This window comes from Sphaeramia orbicularis, chromosome 22 (assembly GCF_902148855.1).
Source record: "Sphaeramia orbicularis chromosome 22, fSphaOr1.1, whole genome shotgun sequence".
NCBI lineage: Eukaryota > Metazoa > Chordata > Actinopteri > Kurtiformes > Apogonidae > Sphaeramia > Sphaeramia orbicularis.
In genome coordinates, this window is record NC_043978.1 from 34,032,865 (window position 1) to 34,056,972 (window position 24,108).

General features: G+C 39.5%; 5 protein-coding genes across 6 annotated transcripts; 1 reads left to right on the top strand and 4 right to left on the bottom strand.

Moving 5' to 3' along the window:
* Positions 1 to 714: 714 nt before the first annotated feature.
* On the bottom strand, positions 715 to 2,499 carry LOC115414152 (olfactomedin-4-like). The gene is made up of 5 exons (XM_030127369.1): positions 2,446 to 2,499; positions 2,189 to 2,356; positions 1,894 to 2,106; positions 1,657 to 1,798; positions 715 to 1,578 (listed from the first exon to the last, which is right to left on the bottom strand). Exons 1-5 carry the CDS (start codon positions 2,497 to 2,499, stop codon positions 791 to 793), a joined length of 1,365 nt encoding a protein of 454 aa, XP_029983229.1. The 3' UTR covers positions 715 to 790.
* Positions 2,500 to 4,603: 2,104 nt separating this feature from the next.
* On the bottom strand, positions 4,604 to 6,360 carry LOC115413237 (olfactomedin-4-like). Its single transcript, XM_030125971.1, has 5 exons — positions 6,307 to 6,360; positions 6,032 to 6,205; positions 5,740 to 5,952; positions 5,512 to 5,659; positions 4,604 to 5,433 (listed from the first exon to the last, which is right to left on the bottom strand). Exons 1-5 carry the CDS (start codon positions 6,358 to 6,360, stop codon positions 4,604 to 4,606), a joined length of 1,419 nt encoding a protein of 472 aa, XP_029981831.1.
* A 387-nt stretch (positions 6,361 to 6,747) lies between these two features.
* lrrc74a (leucine rich repeat containing 74A) lies at positions 6,748 to 11,092 on the bottom strand. The gene is made up of 14 exons (XM_030125972.1): positions 10,984 to 11,092; positions 10,617 to 10,792; positions 10,427 to 10,534; positions 10,217 to 10,310; positions 10,043 to 10,092; positions 9,860 to 9,941; positions 9,665 to 9,750; positions 9,398 to 9,592; positions 9,191 to 9,286; positions 8,855 to 8,998; positions 8,637 to 8,741; positions 8,087 to 8,172; positions 6,934 to 7,504; positions 6,748 to 6,753 (listed from the first exon to the last, which is right to left on the bottom strand). Exons 1-14 carry the CDS (start codon positions 11,090 to 11,092, stop codon positions 6,748 to 6,750), a joined length of 1,908 nt encoding a protein of 635 aa, XP_029981832.1.
* Positions 11,093 to 11,561: 469 nt separating this feature from the next.
* On the top strand, positions 11,562 to 17,705 carry angel1 (angel homolog 1 (Drosophila)). Of its 2 annotated transcripts, XM_030126582.1 has the most exons (11): positions 11,562 to 11,660; positions 12,198 to 13,079; positions 13,231 to 13,466; positions 13,563 to 13,632; positions 13,726 to 14,168; positions 15,067 to 15,208; positions 16,064 to 16,174; positions 16,269 to 16,302; positions 16,375 to 16,538; positions 16,652 to 16,844; positions 16,941 to 17,705. In XM_030126582.1, the coding sequence occupies exons 1-10, from the start codon at positions 11,594 to 11,596 to the stop codon at positions 16,810 to 16,812; spliced, it is 2,310 nt and encodes a 769-aa protein (XP_029982442.1). In that variant the 5' UTR covers positions 11,562 to 11,593; the 3' UTR covers positions 16,813 to 16,844; positions 16,941 to 17,705. The 2 variants fall into 2 exon arrangements, with proteins under 2 accessions (XP_029982442.1, XP_029982441.1); XM_030126581.1 differs by having other exon boundaries at positions 16,652 to 17,705.
* Positions 17,706 to 18,745: 1,040 nt separating this feature from the next.
* On the bottom strand, positions 18,746 to 24,079 carry vash1 (vasohibin 1). The gene is made up of 8 exons (XM_030126583.1): positions 23,862 to 24,079; positions 23,139 to 23,524; positions 22,669 to 22,757; positions 22,300 to 22,356; positions 21,765 to 21,839; positions 20,810 to 21,191; positions 20,125 to 20,234; positions 18,746 to 19,992 (listed from the first exon to the last, which is right to left on the bottom strand). The coding sequence occupies exons 2-8, from the start codon at positions 23,358 to 23,360 to the stop codon at positions 19,920 to 19,922; spliced, it is 1,008 nt and encodes a 335-aa protein (XP_029982443.1). The 5' UTR covers positions 23,361 to 23,524; positions 23,862 to 24,079; the 3' UTR covers positions 18,746 to 19,919.
* Positions 24,080 to 24,108: the final 29 nt, after the last annotated feature.

The following is a 24,108-nucleotide window of genomic DNA, read 5'->3' on the forward strand; positions in this document are numbered from 1 at the left end:
TATATTTTTATTTTTAATGCAATAATATATGTGATGATGTTTACGTGCAGGAAAGCAGTGCTTCAGAGGTTTCAGTCATTGCTTTTCATTTTATGATGCTGAATGGCAGAATGTGGATATTTTAAGTAGACAAAGTCTGGACAGTTTGAGTACAAACAGCAGAGCTATTTGTCAGGTATTTATATATTTCTAAATATACTGAACACAGTTCAACTCCAGGGTAAAAGCCAAAACTTTCCACCACCTGTACTAGAATCATGATTTAAATTAATCTTCCAGTCAGGTTTTATCTTAATTAGCATGAGCCGTATTGCTAATTGGTCCCATATGATAATCTCTTGTGTAAAAACCTGGGCAAAAACCTGGTTTAGAGAACTCTGTGGATCCATTATTTAAATAGATTTATAATCCTGTTAACTCTATCTTATGACATCATTTGAGTTTCTGCATTTATTTATTCATATGCAGTTGTTAATTATATTTTTTTTCTTTTGCAGCTTATTGATGTTACCATGGAAAAACATACCTGGGTTTATTGTCTTTATTTATTCTTTTATTTTTTTGCTGTTACTATTTTATCTGTATATTTGCAATTGTATTATTTATATGTACCATATCCATGTAAATTTAAAAAATCATACAACATAGTTTAGATGCTTCAGTTTGATTTTATTCAGGAAAAGACAGCAAAATGTTTTTGCCATACAGCACATAGCTTTATAGAAAGAGGAGTAAATACAGAGCTGTAGTATCAATTACAATACGTTATATCAGATTTCAAGGGGAGGAATCATCCCCTGTTAAACCTCACATTGTAGGACACATAGTAGCCATTGTTGTACATGTAAAGCTTCTGATCCATGGGGTTGTAGTCCAGATTGGTGTATCGCTCCTGGAACTTTGGGAAAGTGATGCTGAGCTGTTTCTCCTCCCCAGTTTTGGTGTCAAAGGCATAGAAGATCTCCTCTGTATTCAGATCCACTGGCCTGGTGGCATACATGATCCCACAGGCCATGAAAGCATTTCCAACCAGCTGCTTGTACACACCTGTGTTCCACTTATCCTCAATGCCGAAAGATTTCTCATCTACTTTAGCGATGATCATTTTACCCCTGCTCTCATCTGAGGCATACAATACCCACAACCCATTCTCATCAGCTGCAAAATCAAGGTTTTGATTGGGTGAATAACTGTATGAGAAGCTTCCACTAGCATCTGAAACTGCTCTAAAGTCATATCTGGAACTGGTCAGGTTCAGTTTGCACATACCCACATCATGCTGGTAGTAAATGCTGTTACCGTGAACAATGTAATTGTTACCAGTACCGACATATGCACTTGGTATGTGATGGCGTTTGAATTCTGACCTAAGAATCAGTTTATCATAGTTAGAGTACAAGTAGAAGTCATAAACATGGGCACCAGAGTATCCACCATAGTAGTACATTGATTCATAGCCTCGAATAGGTTTGGAGTCTTTGCCCCAGCCCCCGTATTGGTAACCTGAATTCAAATGAGCGTTCAACTGGACAACCATGGGCTTGCTGATTTTCAGGATTCCTGTGTGATTGCAATTGCCTGAAATAATAATAATAATTCATGTCAGTTTCATATTTTTTTATGTTACATACACTAGCCTCGAAGTAGTTGCCTTACCAATATCTGGTTGGATGAACTCTTGATCCTCCTGGCAGTCCTTCAGCTTCTTCTGCAGTTTAGCAAACTCAATGCGGATCACATCCAGGTTGCTCTTGTCATAAGTCTCCAGTTGATTCACAATAAGCGTCATGTTACGGATCTAGGAGTAAAAATATATCATAAATAATCAGCTAAAGGAATGTTGTTTGCCATTGGGAAATACAGTTTTAAAGGTAAGTTTAAAGTTTCTCTCACCTCAGTATATAGGCTGTCGAATATGGGTGATGAGGAGTTAAGAGACTCTCTGAGCTGAGTTACCAGAGCCTCAAACTCTCTGAGCTCGATTCTAAGCAGCTCAAAGTCCAGTTTGATGTATTTGTCAGGACTGGTTTCCAGCATGGCCACTCTCACATTCAGATCTGACAGTTCTTTCAAATATACGTTCAGCTTAGCCTCATAGCTCACCATCTAAATGAAAGCATGGATCAGCATGAGTATGAATGCTTGCAAATGGTTTGGTCAGATTTACTTTTCCTGTTCTGTCTTGTACCTTGTTCATTTGGATTTTCACTTCTAAGATCATATCCTTGCTGACTTGCTGCATGTGCTCAACCCGGTCGGCTGGGAAGGAGGTGTCAGGTAGAAACACATGACAAAGGCACTGACCGGACTCACCTACTGACGTGGTCACATTACCAGAGTCCCAGTCCTCCAGTGGCTGAAAAAGGATAATACATTTAAAACAAATCAGCAATACAGTGAAACATAAGAAATGGCCGTCTGGATGTTTTAGTAAGAGCTACTTACAATCCATGCCAAAGCAGGACTGATGATGAAGAGGCACAACACAACTGCCAGCATCGTGTCTAAGTTCAACTCTCAAGTGTCTACTTTGCTGTCTGGTCAGTGGGTTTTTAAAGACAACCGCTATCATGTCATCTGTTGTCTTCCCATAGTTATGATTTCATCCCTCTGGATTTGTAAACCTTTCAGATGCTCTTTCACCAAAGATTTACAACAGGCTTCAAGTTCATATTTACTCAAAGTAAACTCTAACGTCAGGTTTGATCTAATCATGGGGCGTAAATGACAACTCGACCATCTGGAACTTTCTCATCAGATCTGGGACAATACATAGTTTACACATCAACTTGCCACTTGAACTTTCTCGATGAAGATATTCTCAGCACTTTACCCTATACTATGATCTCCACTTCAGCCACATTTTCCCCTTTCCTTCAGAAAGACATCCCTGAGTACTTGAGCGCCTCGTTCCTTGGTGATGGCAATATGTGTGTCTGTTTGCTGAGTCAAACAGTAAGACATAACACAGGATATAATTCACAAATTCACACTGAACATGCATGTTTATAACCTTGTACTACCTTTTAGGGTGACAATTCAGCATCTGTTGTTAGCCATTAGACTAACTGTGGTACATTTACAGCAATGTGAATGTAATGTACAAAGTCCCTGTTAAAAAAAATATTAAAAAAATAAATAAATAAATAAAATAGAACACAGGAACTTAACATTTAACACCAAGTGAATTTAAGTTAAACTATGAGATACATTGTGGTATGAAGGCATCCACCCATTACTGTTGGCTTTTGACTAAAATCATTTATTTCTTATTGCTTCATAATTGATATGAATTCCATAATCTTGTGTGCATAACTCAAGTACTTCTTTTGAACAATATGTTTTATGAAGCAGAAGTATAATCTGTCCAAACTGTAAAACTTTGTACTAAAATGCTGACTCAGACACCAGAAAAACACCCTGTGCGTAATTCAGAAATTTCCTTGATTTGGGCAACAACCCTGAAAAAAGTTCTGTAGTTGCACAAATGAAGTTTGGCAGTTTCAACAATGATAAACAACAAATAAAAGAAATGGAATCTCTTATATGAAAAGCAAGCATAAAAGGTTTCATTTTCATATAAATGGCACATGAGTTTTATTGCTAGACAAAGATTAGTGAGGGAACTCTGTCTGCAGATACTATAAGAGGAACACGTTTGGTGTTTATATGAATCTAATTGCAAAAATATAATAAAGATGAATGAAAGACCAACTGTGGTGCTTCAGGACTGATTAGTGGCTGATTTGATGAATGATTTACAAAAGCTAATGCCTACTTCTACTGTGTACTGTTTGCGGTTTTTGGAGTTTTAAGAATGCAGAGAAAATTCATGTTGCATCCCACACAATGCAAATATTATATATTGTATTAACTTTTGTGTCCCTAACCATAGCACTGCCCCCTTCCACTTGCAATCTTAAGCCTTAGACAATAAATAAATAAATACATTTCTTGACTAAATGTGGGTTGTAAAAGATGACTATATAAGTACTGTGAACTGAGATGTATTTTCTTTCCATTGTACATGTGATTTTTTTTTTCTCAAATGGGTGGGTTAAAAAACAGGGAAACAGAATTGCCACGTAAGGTGTTGCAATGCATCACATTTGGAGTCAGCACTGGGTCTGCAGACTGAAAATTAATCTGCAGTTAGCCTTATCAGAAAAATAGGCACTGCTTTTGTTTCACACCATTATGGATTTTAAAACAGCTGCCTCTGGAAATGTGGCTTTTGTTGACCTTAACTCAAGTGAGGTCAATGTCTACTTCCTTGTTGGAGTGCAATACAATAGTGCTATGAAACTGACATCACTGGTATATGTGGTCATAGGGACAACAGATGTGGTGAAATAGTGGAATCAATGGGGAATGCATATTGAGAACTGAATACATATTTTTGTTCTATTCTGATTTGTAAAAAATTAGTAGCAATAGACAAAGCATAAGCACAAAACACAACAGAGACACACTTTTAATGCTTATGATTATTTATTGGCAAATAAAGCAGAAGGATAAATGATGCAACTACATGAACTACAAGCAAAACTGATTGTTTTATTCACCAGATATAAGTATTATTCAGTGGATCACTGTCACTGATCTAACTCACGAGGACTGCTGGCTCATCAGTGGCTTTAACTGTGTGGTTAAACCACAGGTGGTAGTTAACATAGTAGCCATCATTGTACATGTAGAGCTTCTGGTCAGTGGGGTTGTAGTCAAGGTTGGAGTACTTATCCTGAAACCTTTCGAAGAGGACACTGATGTAGCTCTCTTGTTTGGTCGTGGTGTCATACTTGTAAAATATTTCTTCATTTTGGATATCAACAGTTCTAACTGCATAGAGGACACCACACACCATGAAGGCATTGCTCACACCTGGTTTATAGATGCTAGTCTGCCATTCTTCCTCCACTCCAAAAGAAGGCTCATTTATTTTTGCAATGACCATACGGCCACCTGACTCCTCTGTTGCATACGTCACCCACAGGCCTGTTTCATCAGCGGCAAAGTCAAAGTTCTGGTATGCAGAGGTACTGTAGGAGAAGCCACTGCTAGACTTGGCAATCACCCTGGACTCATACTTCATTGTGGTGAAATTCAGTTTGACTAAACCAAATGGATTGTTGATCTGATAATACAGACAATTTTCACGAATGATGAAATTGTTTCCTGTACCATACCAGTTGCCGGGTAAGGTATGATGCTGGAATGGGTTTCTTAAAATGAGGTTTTTATAGTTAGAGTAGAACCTAATGTCAACAATGGAAGCGCTGCTGTATCCAGAGTACCAGTACATGGACTCTCTGTCTGGAAGAGGTTTTGAGTCTTTCCCCCAGCCTCCATATTTGTAGCCAGTGTTTAGTTGAGCATTCAGCTGGCTCACAATGGGCTTGCTGACCTTTATAATGCCAGTATGTGCGCAAGAACCTGTGAAATTAATGAAATTAGTCAAATCCAAAGATGGCATGGAACAAACATATAGTATAATGGCATTAGTAAACTTACCAATGTTGGGGTTGAAGAGCTCCTGGTGGCGTTTCTCACACTCCTCAAGCTGCAGCTGCACCTTGATGTATTCCCGGCGTTTCACCAATACCAGGTTCTTGTCGTAAGTCTTCTCCAGTTTGTCCAGGGTGCTCACCATGACTGTGATCTGAGATTAAATGCATTTTTTTATCAGAGGATCAGCATTATATTTTAATGTTGTGGCTGACATTGTGTCTGCAGACTTACCTGCACACGTAGAGACTCAAAGACAGTGGTGGAGCCTTGGATGGAAATCTGCAGCTCTTTAATCAATGCCTCCACTTGTTTAATCTCTACTTTAACATCATCTATGTCTGCATCATTGTACGCATCAGGATTCTTCTCCATTTTTTCAATTTCCGCTGTTAACTTTACAATCTTCTCTGCATACGATGTCAGCTTGATCTCATATTCCTCGATCTGAAATAGAAAAATTAGTCTTTATTTTATCTTAAATTGCTCAAATTCTATTACATTTGCTTGCAGTATCTTTGCCTACCTTGCCCATCTCCAGTTCCAATCTGTGGGAGATCTCCACCGCTGTCTCCTCCACCATTACCAGGTCTTTTATGGGAAAAGTAGAACTGGGCAGGAAAGCATTGCAGGTACAACTGTCCTTGCTTCCACCTCCGGTCTCATTCCTCACAGCCCCATCACTCCACAGGCCTACACCCTAAGAGGTGATCACATGAGAAGGGATCAGCTTACATCAAATGTGCAGAGAGCCTCAAAGAATAAAGATGAATGAGTGGATGTAAGTCATCTCATACTCACCCCCCAGGCCACTGCGGAGCTCAGCAGTGCTAAGAAGTACAGAGTGCTGATCATTCTGCTGCTACTAGTGAGATTATGACTGAGATACTCGGATGATTTTCATGGTTTTTATAGCTTCTGTCGAGGATGCAGCACCTGTTCATCTTCACAGAATTGTTTTTCAACGCATATGTCGGGAAAACTTGATAGTACCTTGAGCAAACAGTTATTAAATGTGGGTGTTTGGTGGATAACAGTCCATTAATCTTTGGGTGTGCATCAGAATGTGAATAACGACTAATGGTTAGGTCTAACATCTGACTGAATTCTCAAGTATTGTGTAACATATTCTTTCCATAGAAGGGCCATGTTAATCAGTGGTAATAAACTTAATAAAACACCAATAGAGGGAGGTTAACACTTAAATGGATGAATTTCTGAACATATAATACATCTTTTATGTCATTGCTGGTTATTACAAACAGGGTATACAAAATGTAACACAACGAAAGACTTTTCTCTTTCTCTTTATCTATAATAGTTCAGTGTAAAATTGTAGCAAATATTATCAGGCAATAAGAATGACATTACACTCATATACACATTCAGATCATTTAACAGGTTATGTAGGATTCTTTGAGTCTTTGCCACACGTTTCTTAGTTTTCTTCTTCTTCCCTTTCTTGGTTTTAGTTTTACCATCTGGTTTCTTTGGATCAAGAGCTGGTCTGGACCTGGTCAGGAAGTTAGTGGTAGGACTCAGCTTGTTGTGGCTCATCTCTGGGTCAGAGCGTACACCCTGGGCAGAGATGGACTTACTTAGACCAGTGCGAGGCGAATCACCCAGAAGGTTGGGTTGGGAGTAGGAGCGCATTGCTGGGGAACTGGTGGGGCGATATGGTGTTGTGCCACCTAACATGGGCAGGTGAACATGCTCATTACTCAGATGAGTGACAGAATAGCGACTGCTGTTAGACATGACTATGTGGTGCCATGAACTCAGAGGGGTGGCAGAGAAGGGTTGTGGACCACTTGAATCATCTTTGGGAGCTCCTGGAGACATGACCAATGAGCTGCGAGGTGTAACTGCCTCCACGGCGTTTTTAAAGGTCTTGAGGATACGGTCACTCTTCTGCTTTTCTTTCTTCTGCCGGGACTCAACCTTTCGAAGGTGGCGGCGGTGATCCCTCATCATCTGTTTTCTTGTATCCGCCAGTCCCCTGCACAGAAACATCAGATTACCCCATAAATTTCCATTCCATTTATGTTGTATATATTCAAATCCATATCTATCAATCTATCTATCTATCTATCTATCTATCTATCTATCTATCTATCTATCTATCTATCTATCTATCTATCTATCTTTATTTATTTATTTATTTATTTATTTATTTATTTATAACCATTGCACTACATCATATCAAACCATATTTGCACTCTACTTTTTAAAAACTTTTTTATTCAAATTTATATGACTGTTTGTTTTACGTGTATATGTATGTTTATGTGTATGTTTTTTGCTGCTGACAACACTGTGAATTTCCCCATTGTGGGATCAATAAAGGAATATCTTATCTTATCTTAAATTTACTCCAGTCTTTAAGCACTACATAGGCCAATTTGAGTCAACATCACTCTTTTACACACAGTAATTCATTAGTAAATATTTACCAAGGCTGAAGTTCAAATTGTAAAAATGCATAGTAATGTCTTTACTCTAACAATAAACCTTAACACATTACATAATTTCTCTGTGAAGTGATGCAGAGGATACATCTGTGATGTAATAAAAGACTCACCTGTAGTCTACCATCCCTGTCCTGTCACGATCAAGTCTCTGAATGAGCTCCTCTATCTGGTATCGATCCAAAGGAATACTTGATTGCTACAATAATTTTACAGAACACAAAGACAGAGTTGTAGATGATTTATGTTTCTACTTTTGCGTGTCATTAATGTAAGACTCACTGGGCCCTAACAGTGTAGATTTGCGGATTCAGTATGTGCTGTAAGTTGGTCAGTGTTCAGCATTAGAAAACATTTGGAAAAGAAGAAAGTGTATCATCGAACATCTCATGGAGCAGTTTCACAGTCTTGAAGCAAAGAGTACAAAAGCTGTGGTTGTTTGAATGTATTTTAACAGTGCAAAGATTACATCACTTAAATTGCACCGAAACTGTCAGTGTGCTCCAGCTTTTTTAACTCTTTGCTTCCAGTTAATGATGAGAAGCACCTGATTTTGGTTTTGACTGCTGGAAGATGGGCAGAAAACCTTATTCTGTAAGCAGTTTCACTGGATTCTGTCCCCAAAATTCATATTAAAGTTAAACTAAACATTTATTTCCAAACCTGCACTGCCTTCCTGAAATCAGCAACAGGGACTTGCATGGTGCCATCTTTGTCAATGTTTCGAAAAAAATCCCACAGGCGTAGCTTCCGCTCATCCAGATAATCCTTCAAAAATATTCAAAGAGGACACTTTGAGAGAGATTAGATAACATTTTCCCGATGAAAAGATTTCATCTGTGATCTATAGCCACTCATTTTCCCTGGGTGATTACACAGACCTGAATGACTTTCATCGGATCAACACGTTTTGGTGGCTTCTTGGCTATGAAACCTCCTACCCCTCCATACTGTACATCCAGACCAGGATGTTCCTGACATGTCACCTCCAAGAGATGCACAAAGTTCTCATTTACCAGAACATTCTGCTCCGACAAAAGGTACAAAAATAAAGCAAATGAACATGTATCTATTCCTTCTAACATAGGTATTTTGTTTTGTACTTTTAAATATTACTCAAATTGTGCACATTACATTAAGTAATATTTTCTAAATTAGGATTTATGTTTATATAATATAAATGTGTGAACAACAGCAAGACAATCACAGTGACTCACACATATGTTGATCTCCTCCAGGGCAGTTTTAGGTGTGTTCTTGACCACATTAACCAGGGCCAGGGCTCCCTCTACTGTTAGAGAGTTATAAGCCAGCTACAGGAGTATAACAATACACCATGATCTCATACATCACCTCATGATGTATATCAGCAGCCATAATGATGATGTATGTCAGCTAGCCTATACCTAATCTTCTCCACTCACCAGTAGAACTCGGAGAGTGTCATTGAACTCCAGACCCCTGCAGAGCATGCCAACACCCTCATTAGTGAGCCGGTTGTTGTTAAGGTTGAGGTGCACCAGAGTGTTGTTGAACTTAAGGGCCTCTCCCATGGCCAGGGCCCCCTCATTTCCAAACCCGTTCCATGACAGATCAAGATGTTTCAACATCATATTCACCTAAATATGTAGAATGTACATGATATCAAAATCACTACACTGAGTTAGGGATGAAATGATTTGCTGCAATACCTTAAGTCCAGCACAAAAAGCAACAGCTCCTTTCATTCTAAGATGATTCCAGCTGAGGTCCAGCACCTCCAGGCCTTCATTGTTTGCTAAACAAATGGGGGACCAAATCCCAAATTAATGTAATGAGCTAGACAGAAAGCAACACATCTGATCACATCTAGAAAAATGATAGAGCAATAACACAGGTTACATTACCCAGCAGGTGTCCTAAATGTTCCCCTCCTTTTCCACAGAAATCATTATGGCTCAGGTCTAGTTCCTTTATTCTGGAATTTGTCTAAATACAAAACATGTAAAAATTACAAAAAACTAAATACTGAACATAAAACAACCAAAGAGGTTATAAGGAGCACTGGTGGCTAATTGTTTATAACTTACTGACAAAGCATCTGCAAAGTATTTACCATCATCATCAGTAAACCCATTTCCTGTTGTGAATCAAACATTATCTGGTCAATATACAGAATAAACATGGCCATACTTGTATTATTGTGGACTGTGTTTGTGGTTAACAGACTGCTACTCCATCTAAATACATAATGTGAATATTACCTGACAATTTAACAGATTTTAATGAAATGTTGTCCAGCAGCAATCTGGCGATATATTGTGCTCCTCCAGACTGTAGATGATTGTTGGACAAATCCTGAGACAGGGAAAAGAACAGTGCTCGTATACAGTTCAGCAGAAGGTGAAAATCTACTTTGGTATGACTTGAAAAGCCCTTGTGCCCTCTAGTGGCGAGTTTGCAGTCCTACACACCAAATGTTGGACAGTGAAATTGGCCTTCAGCATCTCCACCAGGTATTGGGCTCCTTCAGCTAAAATGTGGTTGTCACTCAGTTGCAGGGTGTTGATCTGCATGTCTGCCTAAATACATAGACCTTATCAGGAATGTTCACCAGTTACCAGTTAATCAGTTATGCATATGATGATGCTATTTTAAACTCACCACCAAAGCTATAGAGAGTGCCTTGCAGCCCAGAGGTCCGAGGCCATGGTGGCTCAGGTTCATGGTTGTAGATTCAAGGTTTCGTAAAAAATAAGAGACTGGCACCACACCCACCAGCTTGCAGGCCTGCAGGTACACGTCTGCTATAGACATCTCCTTCTTGCCTTCCTCCTTTTCTGTAAATGAGTAATTTTTTAAATATCATTTTATGGATCCTTGCCTATTCATGATGAATATTTTTTAAATAACACAATGTAAAAACAAAAAATGAAGTTTTCTTTAAATTAAATAATCTTTACCAAAGTTATATATTTAGAATTTATCATAAGTAGTAAATTTGTGCCAGTTTTCAGATTTTTGCACTTACCATCTGATTCCGTATCTGAGTCAGACTCATCCTCACTGCCATGGTTTTGTGTTGATGGTGGATAATCTTCATCTTTTAAGCAGAGAGCCTCTACAGATAGTGTTGCCATTGCCATTTGTTGTTAGATCTTAAATATCCTGTTTGAAACCATTACTTGGACTCAACGGGTGCAGTCTTCAGTTCTTTTCCCTATTAACTCTATTCAGAGAGAGGGCTGTCTATGTGAGAAGGCACGTGAAATGAAATAGGCCTGTGCTATCCAGCAAGTAATTCTATACTTAAGGCAGCATGCAATCAATTATTTGTGAGTTTGTATGGTTACAATTCTTTGTGTAGTAATTCCCAAACAAAACAGACATGAATCACTCAAAGGACATATTTAGTTTAATAGTAAAGTATAATTTTCAAAGCCTAAAGTCACATATTCATTCTCTGCTAAATAAAAATATATCAATGAAAATGTGTTTACTTTCTTATGGAAATCCGGAAATAATTCCAAAACTGAGCTACAGTCATGGAAAAAAACACACACAGCTGTGACTTTTGGCATTTGACTTGTTTTGACCACGGTGAATTCAGTGTGCGCATGCGTTAACTTTAATGCAGAAACATGATTGGAAGCCTGTTATTCTACGGGCTCTACCCTTTGTCACGGTACCTGGCCAGACGACGTCCAGGTAAATCTAACTGCACGAATGCAACTATGCCTTTATTTGAAAGCTCCTGTCCAGCTGGCAGGTGTTTGATAAAATCAAAACTATGCGTTACACAGTTTGTCCCGTCAGAAGCTAACGGCTGCTAATGTTAATGTTAGTGTGGCTGCTAACTTAACACTTTGTCTCGCTAGTTTTCAATATGACACGTTAAAACATTCATCATTACGTGCTGAACGTAAAATATGTGAGCCCAGTAGGAGTTTTAATTCTTTCTTAAGTGAAAAAAGACCACAGTTGGTAGTTTATTTGAGCTCATGGCAACATGTGTTAGCTTTCACCTTTTTTTAGCTCAACACAGGACGCCCTCTCGTGACGTCATCAGGATACCACGTGGAAATGTTTTGCTGTGTAGTTTTCAGTCCATTCATTGAGACATGGTTATGATCTGTGCCATGTGTCATCTGCAAAGTTAATGCCAGGAACTAATCACCAATGTCTGATGTTATCTTGGTATGAATGCAGTGTTTCTTCTATTATTAAACCACTCTTATTTTTCAGATACCTCACAGAAGATTCTTCCTCCTACAGTGGTTCATGGCACAGCAGCATGGAATGGTGGTTCTGTCACAACTATGGAGTTTACCCATTCCCAGACAGCTGCATTGGAGCAGCAGCTCAGCCCATGCAGTGGATCCAACAGTGAAACGAAAGAAAGGTTGAAAGAACACAGCTTAGAAAAGGAAGAAGATTCACGATACAAAATGGACAAGGAACAGTCTACTGCTGTTCTGCTTAAAGAAACACCGTGTGAAAATTTGAGTGAGAAAGTGTTGTCGGTGCCAACAGAAGAAGAAGCAGGGATTGAAGATGAAAATCAACAAGATGAAGTGGTGACCAGCCACCATGAGTTACCTGATCTAGAACAAAATATGTACAGCACAACCTTTACATCTGAGGTTATTAGAAATGAGCAACCCGTTTTGGTGCAATTAGAGGGCCTGAAAATTGATGACACTGAAGAAAAAAGTTGCTGTCCAATGCAGAAGCAAGAAGAGATACCAAGTTTGAGAGCGTTGCTAACTTTATCTGGCAACAGCTGTCAAGAAACCATCCACCCAGAGCAGAAAAAAACAGACATACATGGTGTTAAAGAGGCAGGAACAAAGACAACTAAAACTGCGGCTGAAGTAACTGAGTGCTGGGATGAATACATAGCTCCTGCTGATTATAGGAGTGGGGAAAACAGTTCTGAGGTGCTCTTTACTCCTCTTGTCTGTGACACTCAAACCTCCCTAACAAGACAGAGTGAGCAACACAACACACAAATTGGATATCATTTTCCTGTGGGTCTAGGCCTGGCAGAGGAAGTACAGTGTCCACTATGGCAGTTCCCAGCAGGGAGCTATTATCCTCCACTTGAGCAAAGTGCACCTTTTGAGGGTAAGAATCTATTATCACTTCAACATCACACAGGGAACTCTCACAATTGAGAAGATGGAGTGAGGAGAAACTGGCTAATTGACTTTAACACAAATAGCTTAGTAACTGTTAATTATTACAGGCTTGCCTTTGTGTTTTGTGTTCCATCTAGTAATGTGGAGAATATGGGAGAACATGGATGAGGGTGCCGCTACAGAGCAGCCTGCTCTGATTCCCTTCCCATTTAAAAAGACTTTGATGGAGTTCACTGTCATGTCCTACAACATACTGGCTCAGGACCTACTGGAGGCAAACCAGGACCTTTACACTCACTGCCCCCTTGAGGTGCTGGAGTGGAGCTTCCGCGTCAACCTCCTCCTTGAGGAAATTCAGAGATGTGCACCAGATGTGAGTCAGATGGGAGCTATGTGTTTATCTTTTTTTAAATTAAAAGTGGATGTTTTTATATTTTCACTAAGATGTTGTTGTATGTTCTGTATTTAGATTCTGTGTCTCCAAGAGGTTCAGGAAAACTACTACTATGAACAGCTGGAGCCAGTCCTATCGCACATGGGTAAGTCTTCAGACCTTATTGGTGCAACTGTGTCTTTGCATGAGATAAAGACATTAACATGCTATGTATCATTGTCACTACTACTGTCTCTAGGATACACCTGTCTGTACAAGCGGCGCACAGGGTCCAAGACAGACGGCTGTGCTACCTGCTACCGCAGTAGTTACTTTTCTGAAGTGTCTGTCATCAAGGTGGAGTACTTCAGGCCTGAGATTGAACTGCTGGACCGTCACAACGTAGCTATTATTGTGGTGCTTCAGCCACTGGTCATCCAGGACTCTGAGGTCCTGGCGAAGGGACCACCCCTCTGTGTGGCTAACACCCACCTGCTCTTTAACCCCGGGAGGGGTGATGTGAAGCTAGCTCAGTTAGCCATACTGCTGGCAGAAATTGACGTTGTGGTCAAGTCCTGTAAAGCCAAAGGTGAACATTGTAACATTATATTGTGTGGGGATTTTAACTCGGTCCCCCACATGCCTCTGTACCAGCTGATCACCACGGGCGAACTCTATTTCCAGGGTCTACCTGCATGGATGGTAAGGTTGAAACACATACAAAGAGCAACACACTGTTAGTACTTTACCACTGCATGGTACGAACTCAGCTGAGTTTGACTCTGCTCTGCCTGCTTTTGGTGCCTGATATTTCCTTTTTTCATCATAAGTATAGTGCTGATCACTGTATCTGGTTGTCATAGTGACAGTACATGCTACTGCTAATGTTCTTCAATCTTCTTCAAAATGGCTCAAAACTTTGACTTAGTTGGATTGTTGCCACATTATCATTTTGTCGTGTTGTGCTTATACAAATTGGCATAAGTAGTATAATATAAATTAATTTAACAAATATATAACCATACAAACTACTAGCTCACAAGCTTTGTTATGTAAAAAATTATGGATTTCTCAAGTCCCATCTTGCACAGTGATGTTTGTCTCTGATCAGTCAGTGGTCTGTAGTGTTTTCATATCACCTTTACATATCATGGCAGTTGAACCTTGAACCAAGAACCTTGACAGAGGTAACACTAAAAGTAAAACACCAGGCAAAGTACAATCCTCAACTTTTACACAGACTCCTGCAGCCAGTCTCTTGCTGCATCTTGAAAAAATTATGTGTCAGTTTATTCTCAGTCTTCACCATATAGTCATTGAATACCTCCAATGTAGAACAAGTCATGATTCAGTGAGTGTATTTAACATACTGACCAGTCTGAGTTTTCCCTTACGGAGAATTTTAAAAAAGCTAGTAGTCAAGCCCAACTGTGTCAGTACCAAGCAGTGCTTACGCGCTACTACTGCATCTTTTATTGCAACTCTAAATTAATACTTATGTAATAATTATGTGTGGTGGTTTCAGGTTCTGTTCTGTGCTGCAATGGTTGCATTAATTAACTGTAACCATTACCCTTTACATATTCATTGTGTCAAACAGATATCAGGCCAAGAGGACCTGTCGTATAAAAGTCATTGTTACAAACTGTTTGCTCCACTGTGGCCAAGTTCTCTGGGAATCACCGACAGCTGTCAGTACACTTCTGTGCACCAGGAGTCTGAGAGCCACCTCAAGGAAACAGGTCAGTTGAAGTCCCTCACTGTTTTTAGTCCAACGGTGTGAAGGGTCTGATGGTCTATCGGTAACAGTTCATGTCCGTCCGCTGTCTGTCCGTAAACCATTTTTCAAGAATCTTTTTCTCCAAAACTGTCTCTCAGAATGACTTGATATTTGTTTTGGAACATATTTGGGGTAAGGTCTACCACATTTGTTCAAAGAATTTGGAAATATGGATTTTTGAATTTTGTGTGAATTTTTGAATTTTTCAAAATCCCCATTGGTTTATAATGGGACACATTTCAAAGTGCTGTAACCTGAAAATGGTTGAAGATATTGCCTATTGGCAATAGATAGAAAGTCATATATGGGCTTTCATTTGGTGCTATGACCTTTGACCTTGAGTGACCTTGAAAGATGAAACCCAAGGTCATCTATGTCCAGACTTCTACAGACTTCTTTTCCAAAACTGCCAGCCTGAATCAATTGAAATTCATAGCAGAGGTTCATTAGGGCAAGATTTACAAAGTTTTGTCAAAGAATTGAGAAATATTGATTTTTTTTTTTTTTTTTTTTTATGAATGTATGAAATTTTTAAAATCCCCATTGGTTTATAGTGCTATAACTTGACAACAGTTAAAGATATTGATATAATTACTATTGGAAATAGATAGGAAGTCACATAACCTGGTTGGTACCATAACCTTTGACCTTGAGTGACCTTGAAAAGTCAAACAAATGCCAATTAATGTCTTAAATATGCCATTGGACTACAGGACTCTTGGTCCTATTTTTTACTACCTGTAAGAAGTGTTATTTTGGTCTTATGTATATTTTTTTTCTCCTCTTACCCTGTTATATATTGGCTTTTGTGTTGCAGGGAAACTTCAGTACAGTCACAAATTCCTTCTGCAGTTGCGTTTCTGTCCAGCTGCATGTGCACGTCCACAGGACTTGGAGATGATCCCAGGTGTGACTGACAACAACCCAGGTATAACCACACAGTACATCAAAACTATTTCTTCACCTTTCTATTGTATTGCATTGTGTTCCATATCTACACATCTTTATTTCATTGTGCACAGATGCTTCAAGGGAGCATCAGCCGCCTACCAGCAGGTCAGTTTTATGTCATATGTCCCATTTTAAGAACCTTTCTAGAAGTTGTTAACATTGCATTTTGTGTAACAGGTTTAGACATACTGTCAGTCACCGATTAGACCTGGAGTCTGCCTATAAGCACATTCTTCCAGGCTCTGGCAGTCCAGAAGTTACAACTTTGCACACTGATGGAGCTGCTACTGTCGACTACATCTTCTACTCTCCAAAACGCACCTTAGGCTCCAACCAAAAGGGTATAGGGACATAGTGTGATTCAGTTCTCGGATATATTGCAGCTGGAGTTGCATATTATACTGTAAATAACTCTTTGCTTTTGCACTGTTGTTTTTTTTTTCCTTCTGAGCAGATGGCGACAGTGTGGGTAAAGGTCTGAAGCTATTGGGTTGTCTCTCGCTCCTATCAGAGGACGTCTTGTGGTCGATGAATGGCCTTCCCAATCACATATTTCCCTCTGATCACCTCAGTCTTCTGGCCAAATTCCAGCTGGAAGTGGATGCAGCATTATAAGAGTGTGGGTGGAGTGGACCTGCCAACATAAAGTAAAGTATATTTTTGTTCAGACAAGCCAGATCTCACTCTGCACAATTTTGGTTTTCATTTCAATGTTTTAATTTTTTTTTTTTTTTTTTTGGTAGTATGAATACCAGCACTGGTCAGCTATGTGGGAAGTTTTGTTGTTCAGAAGAACCAAGAAAAAACAATCAGTGCCAACATTCAGATGGTTTTGTGTAGGTTTTTTTTATTAGATAATGATGTAGAGGTGTGACTGAGATATGCCAAATCCTATACTAGTACTGTAAGTGAAATGAAGGCAGTGATTGTTATTGATGTGACTGTTTGCAGTGGAAAAAAGTAATTTCACATTTAATTTAAAAACATAATGTTTTAAACTTTGATTTGTAATGAGATCAGAAATTTTCAGATTGAGTCAGTTGTATTTTTCAGATGGCTACAATAAATATTTTCATTAACTTCTTTGTTTTTCACGATTGTGCTTTTTTATATCATATGATACAAATCATAAAGCAAACATGACATTTTAAAGGAGGCTGTTAAATATGGCCAGTAACATTAAACAGTCCCATCAGTGCCTGGTTCCCTGTATCTTGTCTGATCTACTGTGAATATGGCCTGAATGTTGGGTGTGCCTCGCCTCTGCTGCACTGACACACTTAGTTTATTATGAAGAATATTTCTGTGCTTATGTGTCTGGTTAATGCTTGAATGCATAATTCATTAATATTGCTGTGTGTTCATGCATGATGGAGTTCAGTAGGTGAACGTAGTGCATGTGCGGGGTGTAGAACGCTTGCATAGGTTTTTCCTATCAGAGGGGCATCTTGCTCTCAAACCTCCCTTTCTGCAAGATCTTCGATGGGATAGATTAAATAATTCCAATACAAATCATGTGAATTGAATTTTAAATGTTTTGAGGAAACAATCTTTTATTTTCTCTGTGGCATCAGATGTGAGCTGAGGAAGTGGGTCAGTAGGTTTCTTCTCCAAATAGGCCACTGGGACTCCTGTTTCCGTATCTTCCAAACACTGGTGGACAACATGTTTGACATCTGGAATCTGTTGGAAAATAGGTCATGGATTTATTTATCTTTTCACATAACTATCTCTTCATATTTCACCAAGGCAGGACCGTTTGGCTCAACATCAGCAACCCCCTACTAAAATCATCTGTTATTTTACATGACACATTTAGTTTGTACTTAACCTGCATGTCCAAGATTTGTGTACATTCTGCTCTTCCAGACATACTTTTTAATTATCTTTGATCATGTTTTTTGCTGACTGATTTCATTGAATGCTATAACCATTAAGCCTTATTAGCTGATAACAGTTGGTCAGCTTGAGCCTACATTCATTCACTTAGGGACCATTAAACATAGTATGCAGGATCACTGGTCATGAGAGCATGCATAGCACCACCACTATAATCTATAACTGGAGCAAATCCAATGTTTTAACAATACTATTAGTTGATTAATAATGCTTCCCTCTGTATAGTTTTCCCATTTCACATCCTGCAGAAGAAGAAAACGATGCGTAAGTGGTCTCACTTTGTCTAACAGTTGTAATTAACTGTTATGCTGTGGATCACGGCAGCACACGGCCTGTTATGGTTCCCTTTTCCCTTTTATAGTGTTTTTTGCATCGAGTCTCTCTTGTATACACTTCAGAGCCAGTGTTTGGAGATCTCCCCAGTCTGCTCTCGTCATCACCTGCGTTAGAGCCAAAAAACTGCCCTTCAGCTGAGATCACACAGAGCTCAGTTTTAGCCATTGGTTAACAAGAAATCTGGCACTGATCCTTAGAACAATTAATTATACAGTTTAAAACTTTATTTGTGAATTGCATGGGATGGAGACCTCTAAGAGAAGATTAATTTATGAACAACAATGTGTTAAAAGTAAAAAGGAAAACACAGTTGTGTTGTCAAATGAAAGTGATCCTTTATTGTGATGCTTTAAAACAACAGTTTTTCAATACAAAACAAGTGTATTACAGAGCACTGAAATCAAACAACTACGTGTACACATAAAAATGTTGGTTGTGGTAAAATATTGAGAACAGCGTTTGGTAAATATCAAGAGGTCTACAGGTGGTCAGTGCTGAAGGAAGTATAAAATGAGAGAATTTACAATAAAAAAATACAAAAAGCAGATAAAAGTGCTGTAAACAAATTTCTTTAAAGATTAGCCTGAACTTAAGTCAGAAGTTGCTTGGTTACCTTTTAAGGCAAGTAAAATATTGGATAAAGTTGCTACAAAGAAAAGAAAATGTGTGTAGTTTCAAGCTGTTGATACAGTCCACAGATTCTGACTTGTCCTTTATTTCTTGATCATATTTAATTGTCCTTTAGCTGCTTTTCCATCAACATCTTCGTAACTGTCTTGACTTGTGTGACGTTTTTTATCAGCTAAAATCACTCCATTCCATATTGTCAATTAACGGAAAGGGAAACGGAAAAGAGCAGAGATTACACTGTGTTTACTGAAGCAGTGACAATGATCTCTGACTCCAGCAGGTCCTTTATCTCCTCTTTGAATTTTCATACAAGGCACGGGGGGTTTGCAAACTAATCACTCACTACCTAAGCAATTGCTGCCCAGTGAAATTAAAATGATATTACGTATATTTGCACACTTACAGTACAGTGATACAGATTGCAGACAAGCGAGATAAAAGTTTTTGTTAAACATAATTACACCACAGAAATCTAGGATATGTCTAGTAGCACATTTACACTGACTGGCCCAGTCTCAGGGAGGAGTCATGTTTATGGTGTGTAGAGTTTACAAAAATGTGCAGTTACTGTAACGTACTGCACTTTAAAGCCCCGTTTTATATTTGGGAACATTGCCAGCACCAATTACTATGCACAGTAACTGCTCTAGAAAAAAAAAGCATGAAACAAAATAGACACAGAGAGACTGAATGAGACGTTTGTTCTGGAAGGAAAAAGTTGCTGGTGACCTATTCATAGTTGCATTCTGTGAATAAGCCAATGTGCACAATAACATAAGCCTGAAGCTTGAAACAGTAAATCAGTGGTCTTGTGAAATAGGGTGTGATGCTTTCACTGGCAAAACTGATGTTCTTCTTTAGACTCGAATCTGATATGCATTCATGTCACCAGATGATTTCTGTTCCAAAACCTTCTTCTCTGCAGAGGGACTGTAACAAAACAAACCCAGCAGGATGGAAAGTCACTATTTCAGAAACAATTTAGACAAGATAAGATATCACACAAATGACTGTAGTGCTGGTATTTTCAGCAAAAAAACAAGAGCACATTTGAAACTGTACCGTCTCTCAACGCGGCTGATCCTGCGTATGGGGCTGCTTGGTCCTCTGAGGGGGGAGCCCATGCTGTTTCTCCTGTCTTTGGTGGGAGAGGGAGGTGCAGGCTTTCCTATCTACAATAAGACATTAACACAAAAGGAAATCACTATTATTTCAATTATTATAAGACATTATCCTACTGAGTTTAACTGTGCTGGTGTCCTTACTGCGCTGAGGTAAAGCAGCATGTTGGTGGCTTAAATCCGTCCATGCCTTTAATGTGATCGCACAGAGCACTCAGTGTAAAAGATCAGCTATTGATGGACCGAGGAAGTCATGCATGAAGCACAGCAGAACAGAGTGAAGCCATCACATTAGTTTTATTATACACAGAGCTCTGCATCTAGACTGCCTTCATTATGTTGGCATAAGAGGTGATGAAAGATCATTTGATATGAGGCGTATCTCAAACGGCAGGTCAGCTCAGTGTCAATGTGCATGAAGAGACAGCACGTCAAAAGAAATCTAATAAGCTGAGGACAGTTTATAGTTCTCATCCATCCTCTTTAGTCCTGCAAGTGTTCTACCAGCTTTAAGAAGGGTATGATTGTAAAGGTGTTGATAGAGAAAACCAAAATGTTGGCAAAAAATGTATAGAAAATAAGCAATGTGTTAAGTTTTCCTCCGTTTTTCTAGTATCACTACATACCTTCAGCCTCATGTCTCGAGTGTGTCTTTCCAGCTCCCTTCGTAGCTCCTCTTTGCTTAGTTTGTCCACATCTAGTATGGAGTGTTTCCATTCAATCTGCTCCACGCTGTGAGGATCATGGGACACGTACTGGCCGATCTTGACCTTCCTCAGGGTGTGCCAGTAGCTCTTGTAGGCTCCTTCGAATTCCTGCACCAAGTCCAGCAGTGTTCGAAATTCCAGGGGCTTGAACATGAGGTCCTCGCGACGGCTCATGCCCAGTGCGCCAAATCGTCCCCCGCTGTGAACTCCCAGTACGATGTGATAGAAGTGGTTCCCTGAGAACTGAGACTTAAAGCTGAGGGGGAAGCGTTCCACACCTGGCATGTTGTTGGTGAGGTAACTGTATCAAGCTGGGTCAAGGAAATGTGCATTAGACGGTGATAGAATACAACTAAGTACATTTATACAAAACAAAGTAGAAGTACTTGTTTTAATTTCATGCAGCTTTATGTTTCTATTCCACTATATGTTGCAGGCAAAAATAGCAGTTTTTACCCTGACAGCTTTAGTCAATGGTTATTTTCCAGGATGTTTTCCTTTTTACAAATGTCACAGGACAATGATGCAAAAAACAAACCTAATCTTCCAGAATATGATGCATTACTGTGGAGCAAACTACCAACAGTATATAAAGTAGTTCATGTACAGCAGAGTACTCATTAATACACAACATATGTAATAGTAAACACTCCATAATGACTACTTTTACTGTCAAACTTAAAGTGTACCTTGTTTTTTTCATCTTGATATTTTACTTAAGGATCCAAGTGCTTTTTCCACCACTACTTTCAAGTGTACACACCCCAGTTATTATCAGATTACATAATTTAAGAAAAACGCAGCCAAATATACATGTTCTGAAGTCTGCTATTTAGAAAGCTTCATACAACAAAATCTGCTGTTGTAAAGATACATCCCCAGGATCACGGCTTCCAGACATTTGATTGGCAGAGCCTCTCGTGTCATCTCTTTAGCGATGTCCATCAACCTGTGCAGAAAAATTCAACAAGATTACCACTTATAATTCTATAGAAGACACTGGCTTGAACAACTAAATGTGCTGCAAACTGACATGAAGGCACTGTTATTGATTTCATACAGGGAAAATCTTTTTCCATGAGGCATGCAAATGAAATCTGCGCTACTAAATCTAATAAAGTGAGGTCAGGAAAAGTGCGTTCCAGGCCTGTATTTGAAACAGATCTAGTTATGTTGTGACATAAGTTCCTACTCACAAAGCCTTGGGGTAAACCTTAAAACAGCTGATCATCAGCATATGTCAAAGATCTGCAGTACAAGCTGAACCTTAAAACATCAACAAAAAGATCTCTGACATTGTATTTAAGCTGCTATAAATCTCTGTCTACCTTACATTATTGCAGGGCTATATTATGAAACAGGGCCACAAACTAAATCTGATGATCAGATGAAAAAGGAACTTTGCTCACGCAGTAAGAGGCCGACCCTTCTTGATTTCAAAAAACTGTGTTCCGGTGTGATTGTACCTGTAAGATGCAGTTAAGGTCATCACAAATCAATGTAGAGTAACATGTAGCAGCATTAGACAGGAGTTCAGAGACACAATGCATTGAGAAGAGCCAACCAGTCAGAGTGCTTTGTGATATTCATAGTTAATTATGGATGAATTTCAGCTCTGACTGGAAAACATGCTTTTTTTAGCATATAGTATCTACAGTGGCCTACTTTCTACTTTGGGACGTAAACAATACAGGAAATAGAGAATATTCTTCAAGAAATAATTCTACTTTCACTTAATTTTGAGATATTAAACAGTTTGCAGTTGTAGTAAAGGATACTGCAATTCCCTGATGTATTTCTGTATGGCTTCCAGACGCTGCGGGATAGTGGTGGTAGGCTGGTATGTAGGCACACTTGGTATTGGAATCTGTGGGACAGAGGATCCAAACAACTGCATTATCATCATACAATCCCAATATTCATGGCAGCTGGAGAACGTAGTCTTGTGTGACTTCTGTGCTCCTCTATGTCCAGTATAGATAACGACAAGGCTTTTTAACCACCCTCACAAGAACTGAATTCTCAGCATTGTAAACATGTTCTTCGGAGGGAAAATTAGACAAAAGATGCAGTGTATTTTATTGTTATGTCAGCTGGAACTGCAGAAGATAATTCATTTCACAACATATAGGTGTAAATTGTTTCTCCGGTATGTGCAAGATTCATGTGGGCAGTGTGAAGTCCAGGTCTTTCCATTTGTGTCGACTTATACTATATGCAACAATATTGTACATTTTATTTACTTTACCTTAGCCAGGTCGGTGGCACCCCGGATCTTCTTGGCTAAGTCTTCTCCACTGGGATGAATCCGAGCCACATGGCGCCACATCCTCTCCCAAGTCTCCTCATCCACCGGGAGGCCTCCTCTGTTCACATAGAAAGGCACTCCTCCATCCCTCAACTCTTCCTCACCTTCATCCTCCTGCTCCTCATCTCTCTCCTCCAATGAGCCCACAGTGGCCCTCAGCATCCCTCCTCCACAAGGAAGCCAGCAGAGTCCTGGCACAGAAATGTCCTGACTGATGCCCGGGACCTTTCAAAGGTAATCTGCTTGCAGGTTTAAGTAGGTTTCTCTAACAGATGGCCAACTCATGACATCCAGCAGCTCACTGAAAAGCCTCAATGCAGCTACACCTTTTGTGTAAAGATGAACAATTGAGTCAGCTCTGAGGATGAAGCAGCTGAAGATGACCAGTTCTCATGTGAGTCACTTAAAATGCTGTCTTTCCACAACTCCTTGGCACTTTAAGGAAGTATTCTAAGCCAACAGGCCATTTATTAACCCCCTTTTAAGGTTGGATAAATAAATTAAGACAATAAGGTGAGTGAGCCTTATGATATGGATCTGATATTAATAACACTAATGTTTGTGTCCATTAATGCACAAACCCGCCAACCTAATGCTATCGCAGCCTATAAGAGGATTGACTCTACAGACAGCAGAGTATTAGAAATTATTAATTCCCGGTACCGTTAGAGGTCATTCAAACCAAACATGTCCAGAAAATCACCGCTACGGTCCAATCCAATCTCACTTTCCCGACACTCCTCACACGTCCGGTCCATGTCCGTCTCACCGGAGGATTCCCGTCCAAGTGAACCGGTTCATTGTTCATGCAGATGCTCTTGGGTTCAGTGACTGCGGGCTCGATCCTCGTCCAACGAGCCGCTCAGACACTCCCTGAACTCCGCGCACTGCGCATGCTCCCTACTTAACA

Coding starts and splice junctions, on each gene's coding strand:
- LOC115414152 (XM_030127369.1), bottom strand. CDS start 2,499: ATGCTGGCAGTTGTGTTGTGCCTCTTCATCATCAGTCCTGCTTTGGCA. Junction 2,357..2,445: donor GTCCTGCTTTGGCATGGATT/GTAAGTAGCTCT, acceptor ATCCTTTTTCAG/CCACTGGAGGACTGGGACTC. Junction 1,579..1,656: donor GTTCATCCAACCAGATATTG/GTAAGGCAACTA, acceptor TTATTATTTCAG/GCAATTGCAATCACACAGGA.
- LOC115413237 (XM_030125971.1), bottom strand. CDS start 6,360: ATGATCAGCACTCTGTACTTCTTAGCACTGCTGAGCTCCGCAGTGGCC. Junction 6,206..6,306: donor GCTCCGCAGTGGCCTGGGGG/GTGAGTATGAGA, acceptor ATCACCTCTTAG/GGTGTAGGCCTGTGGAGTGA. Junction 5,953..6,031: donor TGGAACTGGAGATGGGCAAG/GTAGGCAAAGAT, acceptor TTTCTATTTCAG/ATCGAGGAATATGAGATCAA.
- lrrc74a (XM_030125972.1), bottom strand. CDS start 11,092: ATGGCAACACTATCTGTAGAGGCTCTCTGCTTAAAAGATGAAGATTAT. Junction 9,751..9,859: donor ACATTTAGGACACCTGCTGG/GTAATGTAACCT, acceptor CCATTTGTTTAG/CAAACAATGAAGGCCTGGAG. Junction 7,505..8,086: donor ACAGGGATGGTAGACTACAG/GTGAGTCTTTTA, acceptor GTTTCTGTGCAG/GGGACTGGCGGATACAAGAA.
- angel1 (XM_030126581.1), top strand. CDS start 11,594: ATGATTGGAAGCCTGTTATTCTACGGGCTCTACCCTTTGTCACGGTAC. Junction 13,633..13,725: donor GCCAGTCCTATCGCACATGG/GTAAGTCTTCAG, acceptor TACTGTCTCTAG/GATACACCTGTCTGTACAAG. Junction 16,175..16,268: donor TGTGACTGACAACAACCCAG/GTATAACCACAC, acceptor CATTGTGCACAG/ATGCTTCAAGGGAGCATCAG.
- vash1 (XM_030126583.1), bottom strand. CDS start 23,360: ATGCTGAGGGCCACTGTGGGCTCATTGGAGGAGAGAGATGAGGAGCAG. Junction 21,840..22,299: donor AAGGGTCGGCCTCTTACTGC/GTGAGCAAAGTT, acceptor TTTTCTGCACAG/GTTGATGGACATCGCTAAAG. Junction 21,192..21,764: donor GAAGCCGTGATCCTGGGGAT/GTATCTTTACAA, acceptor AGCTTGATACAG/TTACCTCACCAACAACATGC.